Source organism: Peromyscus leucopus, chromosome 7 (assembly GCF_004664715.2).
Source record: "Peromyscus leucopus breed LL Stock chromosome 7, UCI_PerLeu_2.1, whole genome shotgun sequence".
Classification (NCBI taxonomy): domain Eukaryota; kingdom Metazoa; phylum Chordata; class Mammalia; order Rodentia; family Cricetidae; genus Peromyscus; species Peromyscus leucopus.
This window is the reverse complement of record NC_051069.1, coordinates 78,373,152-78,388,306: the sequence shown is the minus strand read 5'-3', so window position 1 is coordinate 78,388,306 and position 15,155 is coordinate 78,373,152. Positions and strand designations below refer to the sequence as shown.

Sequence of the window (15,155 nt, the reverse complement as noted above, 5' to 3'; positions counted from 1 at the left end):
AGTATATGGCTGTTCACCTGTCTCTGCTCCAGTATATGCAGGGTGGAAATTGTGCTGCCCATCAACTCTCTTCCTGTAAAATTCCAGGAAGTTATTCCAGCTCCAGAAAGATATCTATGTTGAGCTGAGATACACTTCAGTGTCATGAATGCTTAGCACTCAGTTTTGCCATATGCAAGTATGGAAAACTAGCAATCCCAAGGGATGGATGGGGCAGTGTGCTTGTTGGGAAACACATAGCCTCCAGGACTGTGCAGATCTGAGTTCAGCTTCTGACTTAGCTGTTGATGAGATAGGCGAAATTGATACTTTAGCAGACTGTTTAACAGTCATAAATGCCTCCTGTTCCAAAAGCCCCCTGCCCCACCCCTCCACCCTTTACAACCAGACTTGACCACTTTTCACCTTAGAGGTAGAGGTATAGTCTTTTTCTCCATCCTCTTGTATCTGGGTCAGCTTTGGGTTTTATTGGCCGTTAAAATGTATAGAAGGTAACGTTGGAAGAATTCTGGAGTCTAGCTCTTAGAGAACCTTGCTATCATTGCCTGGGTCCTCTTGGAGTACTTCTCTGAGTATGTCACATGAGACAAAAGGCCTAGTCTCCTGGTGGAGGATGCTTGGCAGGGAGATAGGTATTGCAGCCAATAACCTGCACCTGCCCCAGACATGCCAGTGGAACCATCTTGTAATGCCAGTACAGATGGACTCTAGATGAATGTAGCTTCATGGGAAAGCCCAGGGAAGACTGCCCAAAGCCAGCTACCCAACTGACCCACAGAATCATGGAGGTTATAAACCACTGTGGGTCTGAGGGGCTGACACACAGAAAAACTGAACAAAGACAGGTGTTACTGAATTAGACATCCTGAGCTCCCATTTCTTCCTTGTGAGATAGGGACAAACTTGTATTGTTTTTTAATACATGGCACTAGTGAGGATTAATTAATATAAACTACGTTGAGCTGAACAGCTGGTGAGACTGTGACAAATACATTGCTAGTGACAAATAAATGGTTGCTGTTGTGTAAACTTTTAAAGCTAACATTCCCTATTGGTTTTTAATGTTAAGTCTTCCTTCCTTTGGCATTCCCTTGTTTGAAGCAGCCTCCTGGAAGTGCTTGTGCTGCCCCTTCCTAATCACCTTCCTTTGACTCGTCCCCCAATTTTGTTAATATCTTTCCTAAAATAGCACACAAGATGCCACCTGATCGTTGCCTGTTAAGGCAATAATTTACTTTTTAAAAACCCAGGCACTTCTTTTGTCTTACATGCGTTTTGATGCTGATTCTAACTCTGCCCGCTCCAACTTAAACAGCTGTGAAGTCAGGCTTTCTCCTTTCAACTTATGCAGGAGTTCCCCCGCCTCCCCCAACCTAAATGTAGCATTTCATATATATCCCATGGAAATCTCTGTTGTTGTTTTTTCTTCACTTGGTTCTTCTAGTTAGATAATTATAACTTTCAAGTCTTCAGATATTCTTCATCAACAACGATAAGAGCTGGTGAGATGGCTCAATGGTTAAGAGCACTTCCAGATGACCCCAGTCTGGTTCCCAGAACCCTCATCAGACGAATGACAACTGCCTGTAATTCCAGCTCCAGGGGATTCAAAGCCTCTGGCCTCCTCAGGGACCTGCACTCATGTACATATGCACATGCAGACATGCAGATATATGAAATTAAAAAATGTAAAGAGTGTTAAAAAGGACAGGCAGGGAAGGAAGGAGCCTCAAGGCACACCACTCAAACCCTCTTTCACATCTAGCACAGAGACAGTACATATTATTAATAATTATATTATGGGTGATGCTGTTTCACAACTTACAGATTGCTTTCACACACATTAGCTTCTTGATACAAGGTCCAATATGGCCAGTGGCCATGCATGCCAATCTTCCCCACGTGGTGGGATATATGGACAGTGAAACTTTTTGCTAAAATCAAGATTCACCATATCTAATACTGCTCTGCTGAAATAAATTTTATTGAGCAGCAAATAACATATTTTCTTTGTTTATGGCACTACGGTGAACATAAAAAATCCTGTAGGGCAGCAGTCACAAATAAGACAGTAAACCAATTGGTCTTTCAACACTTTTGAGAAGTCAAAGGGGATGACAGATTCTCCCCAAAATAATTTTCAATGAACTCCAAATGCCAAAACGTCACTGGAATCTTTTTAGAAACTTTTATTTTCAGAAGCGAGTTTGTGTGTGTGTGAGAGAGAGCCTGTTTCCTCCCAGAGCAGAGCAGGAGTCGCCATGGGTTTAATTTGTTGAAAACTTCACCTTGGATAGGGGAGGGGAATGAGGAGTCCATTGCCCTCTCTGCGTTTCCTTTTTGTTCGGCTACCTCTCCTAACTACCGTGGGTGTTCCTTATATCCCGGATTTCTCAAGAGACTAGTGACAGCAAGTCAGAAGCAGAGTACAAGCCCAAATGTTTCTGACTACACGGACTGGAGGAAGGCATGGAGAAGTCCAGCCTCCTGGACAGGGGGCGGAATACCGCTCCTAAACTCAGTGATGCGCAGGCGCAGCGGGCGGGAAGGTCTCGGGCCCACTTCTCCAGTGTGCGGCTGCGCACTGAGTCGCCGCCGGCCGTCCCGGAAGCGCTGGGCTGAGTTCGCGCCACGTCTCTCCAGGGAGCCCCTCCCTGCTCTCTGCAGTCCCTGCGTCCGTCCGAGCCGCTGCTCCCAGGACCAGGCCCAGAGCATCATGGGCAGCGAGGCCCCTCGCGCTTCATCCTTCCAGATGCTGCTGCTGCTGTTTCTGCTCCTGCTCCGGGCCGAGCGACTGCGGGGCGCTGAGCTCACCTTCGAGCTGCCGGACAACGCCAAGCAGTGTTTCCACGAAGAGGTGGAGCAGGGCGTGAAGTTCTCTCTGGATTACCAGGTGCGGCCCTAGCCGCGTCTCACCGGGGCACTAGCGCGCCGCCATCCGGAGAGGCTAAGATTAGCCACCAGAGGCTGCTGCGGGGGTCGGGGATAACCCTAGACCGGTTGACATGCCCCTGAAAAGAAACGTTTGTATCATCCAGAGAGCCCACCCGAAGCGGGCTAGGGTGGTTGGGGAGTTAGGCAGGCTACAGGTGCGCGCCGAGGATGGGGAGGTCCGTGGCCAACCCGTGTCCTGCAGAATGGACCAGAATGACCTCCCCAGGTACCTTCAACTCAGCGAACCCCAGTTCTGATTAGCTGACACAGGCTGGCAGTCTTTCTCAACTGTCTCTTGGGCTGCATTTCTTGTAGGTGCTGAATCCATCCCCATCTTTTCCAGTTGTGGTTGGGGTGAGCTGGTGGCAGTGATAAAGGAGTTTTTGGGAAGGAGGGTTCAGCATAGATTTTTGAGCCTTGGCAGTGTTCACAAGGAGAACCCCCCTCCCCAACCCCCCATGTGGTTACTCGGCTTGCTTTTTACCATATGGCTCAGCAAAGTCAGGTCCTGCAGGGACATATCTAATAGCTAACAGTTGCTTTGGTAAAGGGTCTGCTCCCTAGGGTTAGGGAGCAGGTCTAGGGGCAGTATCGGAGGGATGAGTGACTATGTTGGGGCAAGACTTCTAAAAACGAGGTGACACAGGCAGCCCCAATGATGCATATCCAGCAGTCCTTCTGTGGTGGAAGCTCTGAAGGATGCTTCTGTTTGAAGACAACCTCCCTCGTGTATGATGGAGTCAATGGTGAGACCACTCTCACATCTGTGGACAACATGCAAAGTGTGTGTATGTGCCTGTCTCCGCCTAGCATAGGCAGTTTAAGAACAAGAACAGTGTTCTTAATGATGTGGCTAGTGAGGCTCCAGAAGCCATCAGGGTAGGCATTCCCCACCAACGGGTGGGTGGGTGGAGTGTCTATAATCACCAAGGAGATAAGCCTCTGGGCGTGTCTGTGAGGGAGTTTCTCCATTAGCTTGAAGTGTGAAGAACCTTTCTAAGTTTGGGCGCCATCATTCCTTGGGCTGGAGCCCCAGGCCGAATAAGAAGGAGAAAGCCAGTTGAACACTAGCATTCATCTCTCTCTGCTTCCTGACTCTGGATGCCATGTGACCAGCTGCCTCAGGCTCCTGACGCCATGACTTCCCCTCCATGATGAACTAACTGTGCCCCAAACTGATTTGCAGCTAAAATGAACCCTTCCTTCCTTCCTTCCTTCCTTCCTTCCTTCCTTCCTTCCTTCCTTCCTTCCTCCCTCCCTCCTCCCTCCCTCCCTCTTTCCTCTTCTTCTTCCTTCCTTCCTTCCTTCCCTTCCCTTCCCTTCCCTCCCTTCCCTCCCCTCCCCTCCCTCCCCTCCCCTCCCCTCCCCTCCCCTCCCCTCCCTTCCCTTCCCTTCCCTTCCTTTCATTGCTTCGGTTGAGTGTTTTGTCCAAGTAACAAGAAAAAATACTGAGTATCATGGCCACTGCCCCTCATTTAACTGCTCAAGCTCAGCAACATGGGACGTGTCATGGCATTTGTGTTGGAAAGTACTAAAGGTTAAATTATAAAATGCTTTACAGTGGTCACTATTAGGGTCAGCATTTCAAAGTCTTGGTTGCCCCCAGTAACACATCCTTTTTGTGGTTGTCAGGTTATCACTGGAGGCCACTATGATGTGGACTGCTATGTGGAGGACCCCGTGGGAAACATCATCTACAGGGAGACCAAGAAGCAGTATGACAGCTTCACGTACAGGACGGAGGTCAAGGGCGTTTATCAGTTCTGCTTCAGTAATGAATTTTCCACCTTCTCTCACAAGACTGTCTACTTTGACTTTCAAGTGGGTGATGAGCCCCCCATTCTCCCAGACATGGGGAATAGGGTCACAGCTCTCACCCAGGTAAGTGGACGTGACAGGGACAGGACTCATGGGACCCTCCTGCTCTCAGCATGTTCCTGCTTTTCTGTCCTTGTTTTAGGTCACGAGCAAGAATCACCACCTAGCTTTAAAAGACTGTTCCCCTCTGGTCCCCTGTTTTTAGCCAGAGCCCTCCCCTAGCGGATGCTTCTCCTCTTCACCCTTCCAGATGTCTTTCTCTGGCACAGCACCTCTTTCAAAATTGCACCATGTACCTCTTTGCTGTGTGATATGCTCAGATTGTGAGGACCAAAGCCATGCATCAGGAGTGTGTTGGTGAGGGTAACACAAGCTGCCATAACAAACCTGTATGTCAGTGCCTCGCACACTGGGAGTCTGTTCTCAGAGTGGCCTGGCAAAGGCTGGTGGGTAACTTGGGAATCCAGGCTCTTTTGTTTTTATTCTCATTTCTTCTTCATTTCCCCATTTTTCTTTCCCCCCTCCCTTCTCCCTCTTCATCTCTCCCTCTCTTCCTCTTCCTTACCTTTTATTTATTTACTTTTTTCGCTGAACTCAGGCCTTGTGCCTGCTAAGCACATGCTCTACTACAGAGCTATGTCCCAAGCCCCAAGGCCCTTTCTTACCACACTGCGCCCTTCCCCTAGGCTTCAGAGTCCACTGCCTTTGAATAGCAAACGAAGGAGAAGTGAGAATGGCCCAGCTATCCCTTCAAAGCCCCCTCCTCTAGTCACACACATAACTTCCAGTCATGCCTCTTTGGTGAGCACGTGTGTAGCAAGTCAGGATGAGAGGATGGCTACCAAGTACAGTCTCTGAACAGCAAATCACCTCTGGAGAAGAGAAATCATGATGTTTTTGGAGGATGGGTAGTTTCCATTGACCCCCATGGCTCTCAAGATTATTGGCCCCAGCCTCCCTCCTGAGTTCTCCCTCCTTCTGTTTAAGCTACACCTTGCTCCCCCACACAGGCTGGGCTTCCTGAGGGTGAGGACTCTGGGATCTGTTTGCCTTCTTAGTCTCAATACTTCAGTGTAGGAGGCATTGCACCCAAAGGCGCTCACCAAATATTTGTCTTATGACTGATCACCATGGCCTGGGGAACCTGTAAGACAGGAATAACTATCTATGGCGACACTTATTCTAGGACCAAAGCCAGAATGTCTCAAGTCTCCAAGGAGGCCAGCATTTCCCTGTTTGCCCTCTGAGGAGACCATATGTTCTGTTTCTTTTTGCCTCACGCCCGGTCTTTCACCAACTCCAGACAGTTGGAGGACAGAGATGCATTGCCCAGTACAGCAGCCACTATGCACGTTTAGCTGTTTAAATAAAAGTTAAAAGATCCAGCCGAAGGTAGGGGTTGTTCTCTTGGTCACTGATGAAACTGGAAGATTCCGTAAGCCTGAGTTTAAGGGCTCCCTTGTGCACCGATGGGAGAAAACGAGAGAGAAAAGGTTATTGAGATAGGGCTGCAGAGAAAGCCTTTCCTGGAGCTTGGGTTCCAGTGTGACTGATCCTATCGCAAGGAAGAGAGGGCAGTGGAGTTTGTGAAATTCTTCTTTCACCAGCCTGTTTTCACTCGATATCATATGGTTCCCCTTTCAGCCACATCCCCTGAAGCAAGGTAGGGTATCAGCTAACTGAAATTTTGTGGTAACAAGCTGAAGAGCTTTCTGGTAGACTAGCCCTGATGGGGGGAGATCCAGTGGATGGGGAGACAGCATGCTTTTATAAGGTTAGGATAGTGCTCTCCTGTGGGTGTCACTGTTGGTGACATAATGCTTTAGGGAGGGCTTAGGCCATGTGTCCTCATTGTGTGCTGTGGTTTGGATATAATTTTGGCCCCCAGAGGTTCATATGCTGGAGTCTTGGTCTCCGATGTAGCAGTATGGAGAGGTGATGGACCTGTGCTGAAGTGTTAGGCTAGGACCAAGGGTCAGAGGAATTCCCAGTTAGTGGATCCAGTTGAACAGGAAAGTGGAATTGTTGCATACAGCTGTACAAGGAGGTAGGGTTATTACATATAGATAAACAAGGAGGCAGGGTTGTTATATACAGTTGAACAAGGAGGCAGGTTTAGTTAATCTTGGTAGGAACTCTCTGTGAGGTGAATCTTCAGGCTGTAAAGATCTGGGGGAGAAAGCTAAAGTGGGCATTTTCTGCAGAGACTATCAACATTTGCACTAGGACCACAAAGGAAGGCTTCACCATTTTCCCAGGGGTCTAAGACACTGGAGTCCTTGGCCATGCCCAGGTCAACAGCTCACATCCACTCAGGACTTCATTCACTTAGACCTTCCCCCACTACCTCCATTAGCATTAATCGATTCTATTTTATATTTCTATTTTTAAAGATTTATTATTTTATGTGTTATGAGTGTTTTTGCCTGTAAGTATAGCTGTACACCATGTGCATGCAGTATACCTAAGAGGGTCAGTAGAGGGCATCTCATCCCCTGGGGCTGGAGTTACAGTTGTGAACTGCCATGTAGGTGCTGAGAATCAAACCGTGGTCCTCTGAAAGAGAAGTCTGTGCTCTTAACCATAGGCCTATCCACGAGCCATCTGTCCAGTCCCATTATTATTAATTTTCATGAGTCAGTGGATTTAGTTGATTACTTTTACTCATCATCCAGAGCTTGGGGAAAAGGTTATTTGTTGGAATGTAGTGGCTGTTCCTCTCCCAGCAACAGTTAACTGCCTATAGATCCTCAGTAAGAGGTTGGACCTTGTGACTCCCCCCGTGACAGAACATTGACAGGCCCAATCTTGTGCAGGTCGTCACAGCTGCTGGAGTAGGGACTCGTGCTCTTCAGCAGGCCTGACACATTAGTGGTCCCTTGAACAGACATGGTAGCTCAATGCTGCACCCATCTCTCCCTCACAGCTCTGGGTGCTGAGAGTCTGGGCAGGCTCGGTGGTCCTCTCCTCATAGTCTCACAGAGCTGAGATGGAGTTGTTGACCAGATGGTGTTCTTACCCAGAAGAGGAAGCATCGTCTGCTTCTTGTTAGCCAGACTGTTGGCCGGATTCAGTTCTGTATGGTCAGATGGCTAGGGACCCTGTTTCATTGCCAGCCATCATGCTGTCAGCCCCTTGAGACATTTTGCTGATTTTTGTAGGGTTTGTCTTCTTTCGGCTAGAGAGAGTATCTGCTGAAAGGGTTTGTGTGAGTAGATCAGGCCACAGGGTCATTTCCCTCCCTTTCTTAAATTTAGCTGTGCCTAGTAACTGTAACCACAGGCGTGGTGACTCCCCTCGCCATACATTCCTGGGTGGGGAGGGAGCAAGGACTGGTGGTGGTGTGCCAGACATTTTCAGAGATCTGCCTATGACATAGACTATTTTAGCAGGCATAAGAAATGGTGAAGTGGTATATGTTACATGTGATCATATGTGTGTATTTGTATGGTTATGTGTTCACACGTGTTTATGATTATACATAAAACTATAAGGCATCCATTATACAGTATAATAAGCAGTTAATTCAAAGCTCGTCATAATTGTGACTAGTTCACACTGCTGTTAATTAGCTTGTGTACCTCAGGCAGTTCATGTAGCCTCTTTGAGCCTCAGTTTCCCCATCAATAAGGATAAGTAAGCTACAATTTAGCTGTCTTTCACTGAGGGTGGTGACCATGCTTGTCAGGGGATTGTGAAATTAAATAAGAGAAACAGGATAGGGCTTGAAACACGGACAGTCCAGTCAGATGCTAATTCTGTCACTTACTAAACGTGTGATTGGACAAGTTACACCCTCTGAGCTCCCACTAGGCTTTTCTGTAGGTTTATGAAACCACATAAAGTGTTTAACACAGACCCCTGAGAGGCATCAGTAGATGATGCCTAGGATGCTGTTACGAACCTTGCCTGCTAGCTCCTACCCTGCCTGACTTAGGGTTGACAACTGACCAATTTTTCTCTTCCTGCCTAGATGGAATCTGCCTGTGTAACTATTCATGAGGCTCTGAAGACTGTGATCGACTCCCAGACACATTATCGTCTGCGAGAGGCCCAGGACCGAGCCAGAGCTGAAGACCTTAATAGTCGAGTGTCTTACTGGTCTGTTGGAGAGACTATTGCCCTGTTTGTGGTCAGCTTCAGCCAGGTGCTACTGCTGAAAAGCTTCTTCACAGAAAAACGGCCCATGAACAGAGCGGTCCACTCCTAGCCACGCTGGACCACTCCACAGCCCCTTGCACCCTAGGGTCTCCAGTTCCTGCAGGGACGGAGGTGTGACACGGTGCAGGAGAGCTACAGGGAGAACAAAGGCCACACCTTGTTGTCTGTGCACATATCCGATCCTTGCATTCCAGCAACTGGAGGTCACAGAGCCAGTAATCCGAAGCATCTAATTCTGTTGTGTGTGTAACATTGACCAAAAGGTTTACGGGTCAGCCTAGGGATTGACCACTGTTGGGGGCGGCAGGGATCCAGCATCCAGTCTGTGGGAGAACTCCAAGGACCTGCGCCTCCAGGGTGGCTTAGGGTTCTGCCACTGCTCTATGGTACATGGGTCATTGGGTTGTTGTATCCTCATCCATCTGGAGGAGAAAGGAACTCTCGGTTTTTGCCTTTCTTCCCATGAGCCTCTCTGTACCTAAGGATATCAGGTCTAGCCTGGAAGCAGTAGGGTCAACCGTACAACCAGGACCCAAATGGAGAGTGAGTGCCCTTGGTGATCTCTATCTCTTGGAGGCAGAACTGTGCTAATAAAAACCAAGTTTGAGCACTCTGGAAGGGTGTGCCTCTATTTTGTTGCCTTAAGGGTACTTCTAGCTTAATGGGGAGCGAGGGCGTAAACAGTGTGATAGAGAACAGTATGGGGTAGAGATGTGGAGAAGAGCCAGTGAGCCATGCCCCTCCCAAGGGAATGGAAACAGGAAGACCTCTTCCCATTCCTCTCACTCAGCAGGCTGTGTAAAGACTATATACAAACTCGTTCCTCTGTGACAACAGCCATGCCCTGTCTGCATGATCTGCTCCCTCATTTCTGGTTAATCAGATGTAGTCTTTTAATTTAGGGTGGCACCATCACACTTGCCCCAATGCCCTTGCCTTTAGGAAGATATTAATGCATATTTATGGAATATGATGGATCTGGAAGGAAGATAGGGTATCCATCTAAAAGGAAGCTAGCAAGGAATCTGAGAATCCAAGCTGACAACTGTGGGAAAGGGCAAAGCAATCCTTTGAGAAGACACCTTAGAAACCTTATTACTTAGCTTGGATGAAAGATAAATTTGTTCTCTGTGTGTTTTTGATGGTATTTTGTCTCTTATTTTGAAATAAGTACTGTGTATATTTAAGAGATTGGTTTGTGAACTGTAGGGCAGAGTGAGAAATGATAAACTTTCATGTATCTGCTGCCTAGGTTTACAGCACATGTGGGCTGTCTCTACCCAGATTGGCAGAGCACACCTCTCACATCTGGGCTGTCTCTCTCCAGATTGACAGAGCACACCTGGGCTGCTACTTTTTGATTTTGTTTGTTTTGTGACAGTTCTTGCTATGTAGCCCAGGTAGGGCCTCTAACTGTCAATCCTCCTGAGGGCTGTTTTAGCTGGTGTGTACCATCACATCTAGCTTTGACCTGTACTTCTTAGATGTTCCCTAACTGCATGCCCTTTGCCAGTCCAGTTTCTGTGGGAACCACCAACTTGAACATACTGTTCTTCAGTCACTGAAGAGTCTAATAAGTCAAGACCAGCAGTACACTGTAATACAACTTCTCTTGTCATTCTTCAGAGAGAGAGAGAGAGAGATTATGTTCTCTAACTTTTAGAAAAAACAAAAAGGAATAGAATTGCCAATGTCTTCTGCATATAACCTTATTTAACTGTCAGGAGCACAGACTAAGGGAGACACTGCCTTATTCATTCAGCTTTGGAGAGAATGTTTGCAATGAAACTTACAGTTTGTTTATTCTTTGCCAAATATTTTTTGAGCAACTATATACTAGTAACAAGCTTAATAATTACCCAGGCCCAAAGACTTAATTTTTAACCTGTCAAGTTTTATAGTTCTTCAGCTCATGAAGCAAAATTTAAAATGAAAGACCTTTCAATAGAGAAATCTATTAGGATACTGCAAATAAAAATTTCAAACATAGAATAGGTGTGGTGTGTAGTAGGAGAGATGAATGAGAATTTAGGGAGGAAAGAGAAATGGAAAATCTGAGCATGTACTGGATTACAGATCTCAAGTCACTTTGATGCCTTTTGATGCATCCCAATAGTCAAAACCTTTACCAAGTTAATGCTCAAACTATCTTTCAGAGCCTTGTTCATTATAAAGAGTTTTAGATACAAATTTTAAAGTGTGGGAGACCTTATGGTTTCTCCAGCCTTCTTTGGGTATTCAAGAAAAAGAAGGCACTCCCTTGCTTCAAGCCTGTGCTCCCTGGGGGAGATTCCGATTCACATATAGGAAGAGGCGTTCAATGCATTTGAATAGGAAATACTGGTTTTTTGGCCCTTCGGAATTTGAAACTAGAGTCTACCATGCGTCATTGTGTCATCATGAACAAGGTGATGAGCTGCTTGCTCTGAACTGCCCTTATTCATGAGGTGGACATGAGAATGTGTTCTGACTGGACAAGGAGTTGGGCCATACGCATCATTGTTGAGCAGAATTCACTCTCAGCAAGATCTATTTAAGCCTGGATGCTACCAACAGGAAGAGCTGAAAGGCACATCTGTTACCAGCTTACCCAGGAGACTGAATCCCTGTGGAAGAGAAAGACGACTTCTGACATCCCTTGAGGGTTAGTATTCTTAAGGGAAAGAAGGGTTTAAAAACCGAGGGCTGGGTACATAGAAGGTATAAGGTGGGCACTTTCAGGAACTTGTGTTGAAGCTCAGAGGAGGGGGAAGAAGGGGGAAATTGAAAGAGGGAGTGAAGAAGGGATGGGAAAGAGATCTAATGAAATATGGTGTGCTGTAGCTGAAGTTTTCCTAGTTCTGCCTGGCCCACAGTTAGGACAAATCTCTCTCACCCACCAGTCCTGCAGCTGCTCGGACCCTAGCAAACACACAGAGACTTATATTACTTATAAACTGTATGGCTGTGGCAGGCTTCTTGCTAACTGTTCTTATATCTTAAATTAACCCATTTCTATAAGTCTATAATTTGCCACATGGCTCATGGCTTACAAGTATCTTACATCATGCTTCTCATGGTGGTGGCTGGCAGCGTCTCTCTGCTTCAGCCTTCCACTTCCCAGAATTTTCCTCTCTCCTTGTCCCACCTATACTTCCTGCCTGCCCCCTGGCCAATCAGCACTTTATTTATCAATCAATCATCCACAGCAGTGTGCTACATACTGTAGGTTTGAAAAACAAGTGGAGCTTCTGCAGAGACTTTATTTTGTTAAAATATTTTCTAAACGGGGTAAAATAAAGAGCATTTCGCCAGGAATCAAATTAATATATGCTAAAGGTTTTATTTTATTCCATAATCAGCAGTTGAAGATTCTGGATGCTACAGATAAGGTACTTTTGCTGGCTCCTCCCACTTCCTGTGGTTTCTGACTGGGATTGGCAGTACACTAGCTTTTCTTTGCTCTTCACTGGGGTTGCAGTGGTCATGGGCTGTAGTCCTTTGAAGGATGGTTCATTTTATCTCAATACAAACAAGCACTTCAAAATAAAACAGAAAATGACTGCTTGTTTGGGATTAACAAGGAGCCCACAACCAACCTATGGCCTTTTTTTTTTTTTTTTTTTTTTTTGTATTTAATTCCTCTAAGAAGATCGCCATTGGTGGTTGAGTAAGACTTCTAAGCCGTGGAGATATAGGGATGGAGTTGTCAAAACTGTTTGCTACTATTCTGACATTTCAAGACAGTGAAGCAGGTCCTGCTAGGCTCTCTAGTGAATGCCAAAGTATACAGCTTCTTTTGGAACTTGTTTCAACAGAATCTTTAAAAAGTCCTATTTCTTGGGTTGTCAGGATGGTGCAATAGGTAAAGGTGCTTGCTGCCAAGCCTGAGGAACCAAGTCCAATCCTGGGGACCCACACAGTAGAGGGAGAAAACTGACACCCACAGTTTTCTCTGACCTCCACATGTGTGCCGTGGCATGTTCATCCCCTTCCCCAGTTCATACATACACATACACACAGCATGCATGCATGCTCTTACAGACAATATGTAAATGATTTAAAAAGTCATCTCTCTTGGCAGTTGTTTTCCATAGCAAAGGGGAATAGGTACAAGTGGGGTGGCTGTCTTGTGTGATACAAGAGGAAGAAAAAAATCACAACCTTCTCTCCAGGATCAATATGCACTCTTCTGATTACAACCTGGCTAATTATACAGTTTGCCTTCAAAAAGAGAAGAACTGCATTTCAATTAAAAAATGTCACCTCAATTTATAAATCATACTTCTGGTAATTAAGATACTAGCTTAAAAATGGATCCTTGGCCTACAAAGCAAGTCCCAGGAAAGGTACAAAGCTACACAGAGAAACCCTGTCTCGAAAAACCAAAAAAAAACAACAACAAAAACAAACAAACAAACAAAAAAAACCCAAAACAAAAGGATCCTTTGCCCTGCCTTCAGGCAAGATGCTCTCCTCCATGATCTTATGCCTTATTGAAGGCCCACAGTGTCGGGACCAAGTGACAGGGATTGAAACTCTGGGCCCAAATAAATCTTTCTTTCTTTAAATCAATTCTCTGTGGGATTTTTGTCACAGTGATGAGAAAGTGCCTAACACAGATGCACTTTTAAAACACAGGAATGTTAAAAATAAAAAGATGAAAAGGCTTTTCAGAAAATATCAACCGAGTGAAAAGAGGAGAAATGATCATGACATCTGGTGACCAGAACTCAAAGTGAATTGTCACCCTAGGCTGTAGAAGGAAAGGAATGATAGGTCAGTGGATACAACTGAGAAGCTGCACAAGGGCACAGAGAGCCACAGATGGAGGGGCCCGCAGTGACTCATGCATGAAAACTCTGCTTCCAGCAGAGCCTGGGACATCTTGAGGCATCATGAGTGTGGGCCCAGGTAACAGCTTCTTAGCTCGAGTGAGGTAGATGAGTTGGAAACTGGAGGGACATTGGGGCCACGTTCGAGGTTTATTTTTCCAGACTCTTCCCCACTCTAAGACATTTTAAAATTTGGGGCCAGCAAGAACATGAAAAAGAAAAGCTTTAGTAAAACCAGAGACCTCAGTCCTCAGTTTCATTGGACACTCTGCGCTTCAGGAACCATTGACACAGAGTGGAGCTGCTGGTCTTCAGGGAATGAGAAAGAAATGATCAACAAGAATGAGAAGTAAGTTATCTGCTGAGGAAAAACTGGAAACTCAGTGCCTTCTGAGACATTCATTAGGAGAAAACCCTGAAGTGCTGTCTAGAAGGAACTCAGCCTAGAACAGACCTAAAATCTTTTCCTTTGTTTATATTAGGCAGGGCCTATGTTCCTGGTTGTCCTGGAACTTACTAAGATCAAACTGTCATTGAACTTGCTGTGATCCTCCTGCCTCTTCCACTTGAGTTCTGGGATTACAGGCATGCACCACTAGGCCAGACCCATAGACCTAAACTCTTGGAGTTCAAGTGCAAAAGCTATGGGTGGCCAGCCTAAAATTTTAAGAAATTCAGGGGGTGGAAAACACAAAAATGAATGAACTATCCCAGAAAAATTCTATCGAGTCAGGGAAAGGCAGAGGCCAGTGTGTGTGTGTGTGTGTGTGTGTGTGTGTGTGTGTGTGTGTGTGCGCACGCGCGCGCACACACACACACACACACACTATCTGGGAAAAAGAATGGGGCTCATGCAAGGCAGAGAAGAATGTATAGGGATGAATATGGTCTAAGTAAATGACATAACTAAATGAAAATGTCTGTATGAAACCCATCACCATGTCAATAACTTTAAGCCCATTTAAAAAAAAGCAGCTTTTGAGCAAGCATGTTATCTACCAATTTTCATAGACAACAAAGGAAAAATCTAGTATGAATACATTTTATGAATCTTAATAATTTAAGCATAGCAAAATAGAGAATTAAGGGGTGAGGGAAGTTGAAGAAAGTATAAATGCTAACTTTCTAATTTTTCCTGAGAATTTGGGAGTAATACTAACTTTAATAACTATGGAAAAATAAGAATCAGTTCCTGCTCTAAGCAATTCTAGTTCTATTGCTTCATGTGGAGCATCTAACAGCTCTCGTTGACAAAAACATCTAGACATTCCACTTTTGTGAATGAGGAACACAGCACAGAGATTTCAGTCAACTTTTCCCAGGGCAATCTGGCTAGTAAATGTAAGGTGAGGAAAACTATTTACTCATCTTTCTAGTAAGTCACTAAGATTAGCTCCAGCCACTCCTGAGGCCATCTGATGAAGGAAG

At 45.8% G+C, this 15,155-nt stretch overlaps 1 protein-coding gene across 1 annotated transcript; it reads left to right on the top strand.

The window, feature by feature from the left end:
• The first annotated feature begins 2,595 nt into the window (after nucleotides 1-2,595).
• On the top strand, nucleotides 2,596-9,531 carry Tmed3 (transmembrane p24 trafficking protein 3). The gene is made up of 3 exons (XM_028865952.2): nucleotides 2,596-2,893; nucleotides 4,567-4,815; nucleotides 8,726-9,531. The coding sequence occupies exons 1-3, from the start codon at nucleotides 2,717-2,719 to the stop codon at nucleotides 8,960-8,962; spliced, it is 663 nt and encodes a 220-aa protein (XP_028721785.1). The 5' UTR covers nucleotides 2,596-2,716; the 3' UTR covers nucleotides 8,963-9,531.
• The last annotated feature ends 5,624 nt before the right edge of the window (nucleotides 9,532-15,155 follow it).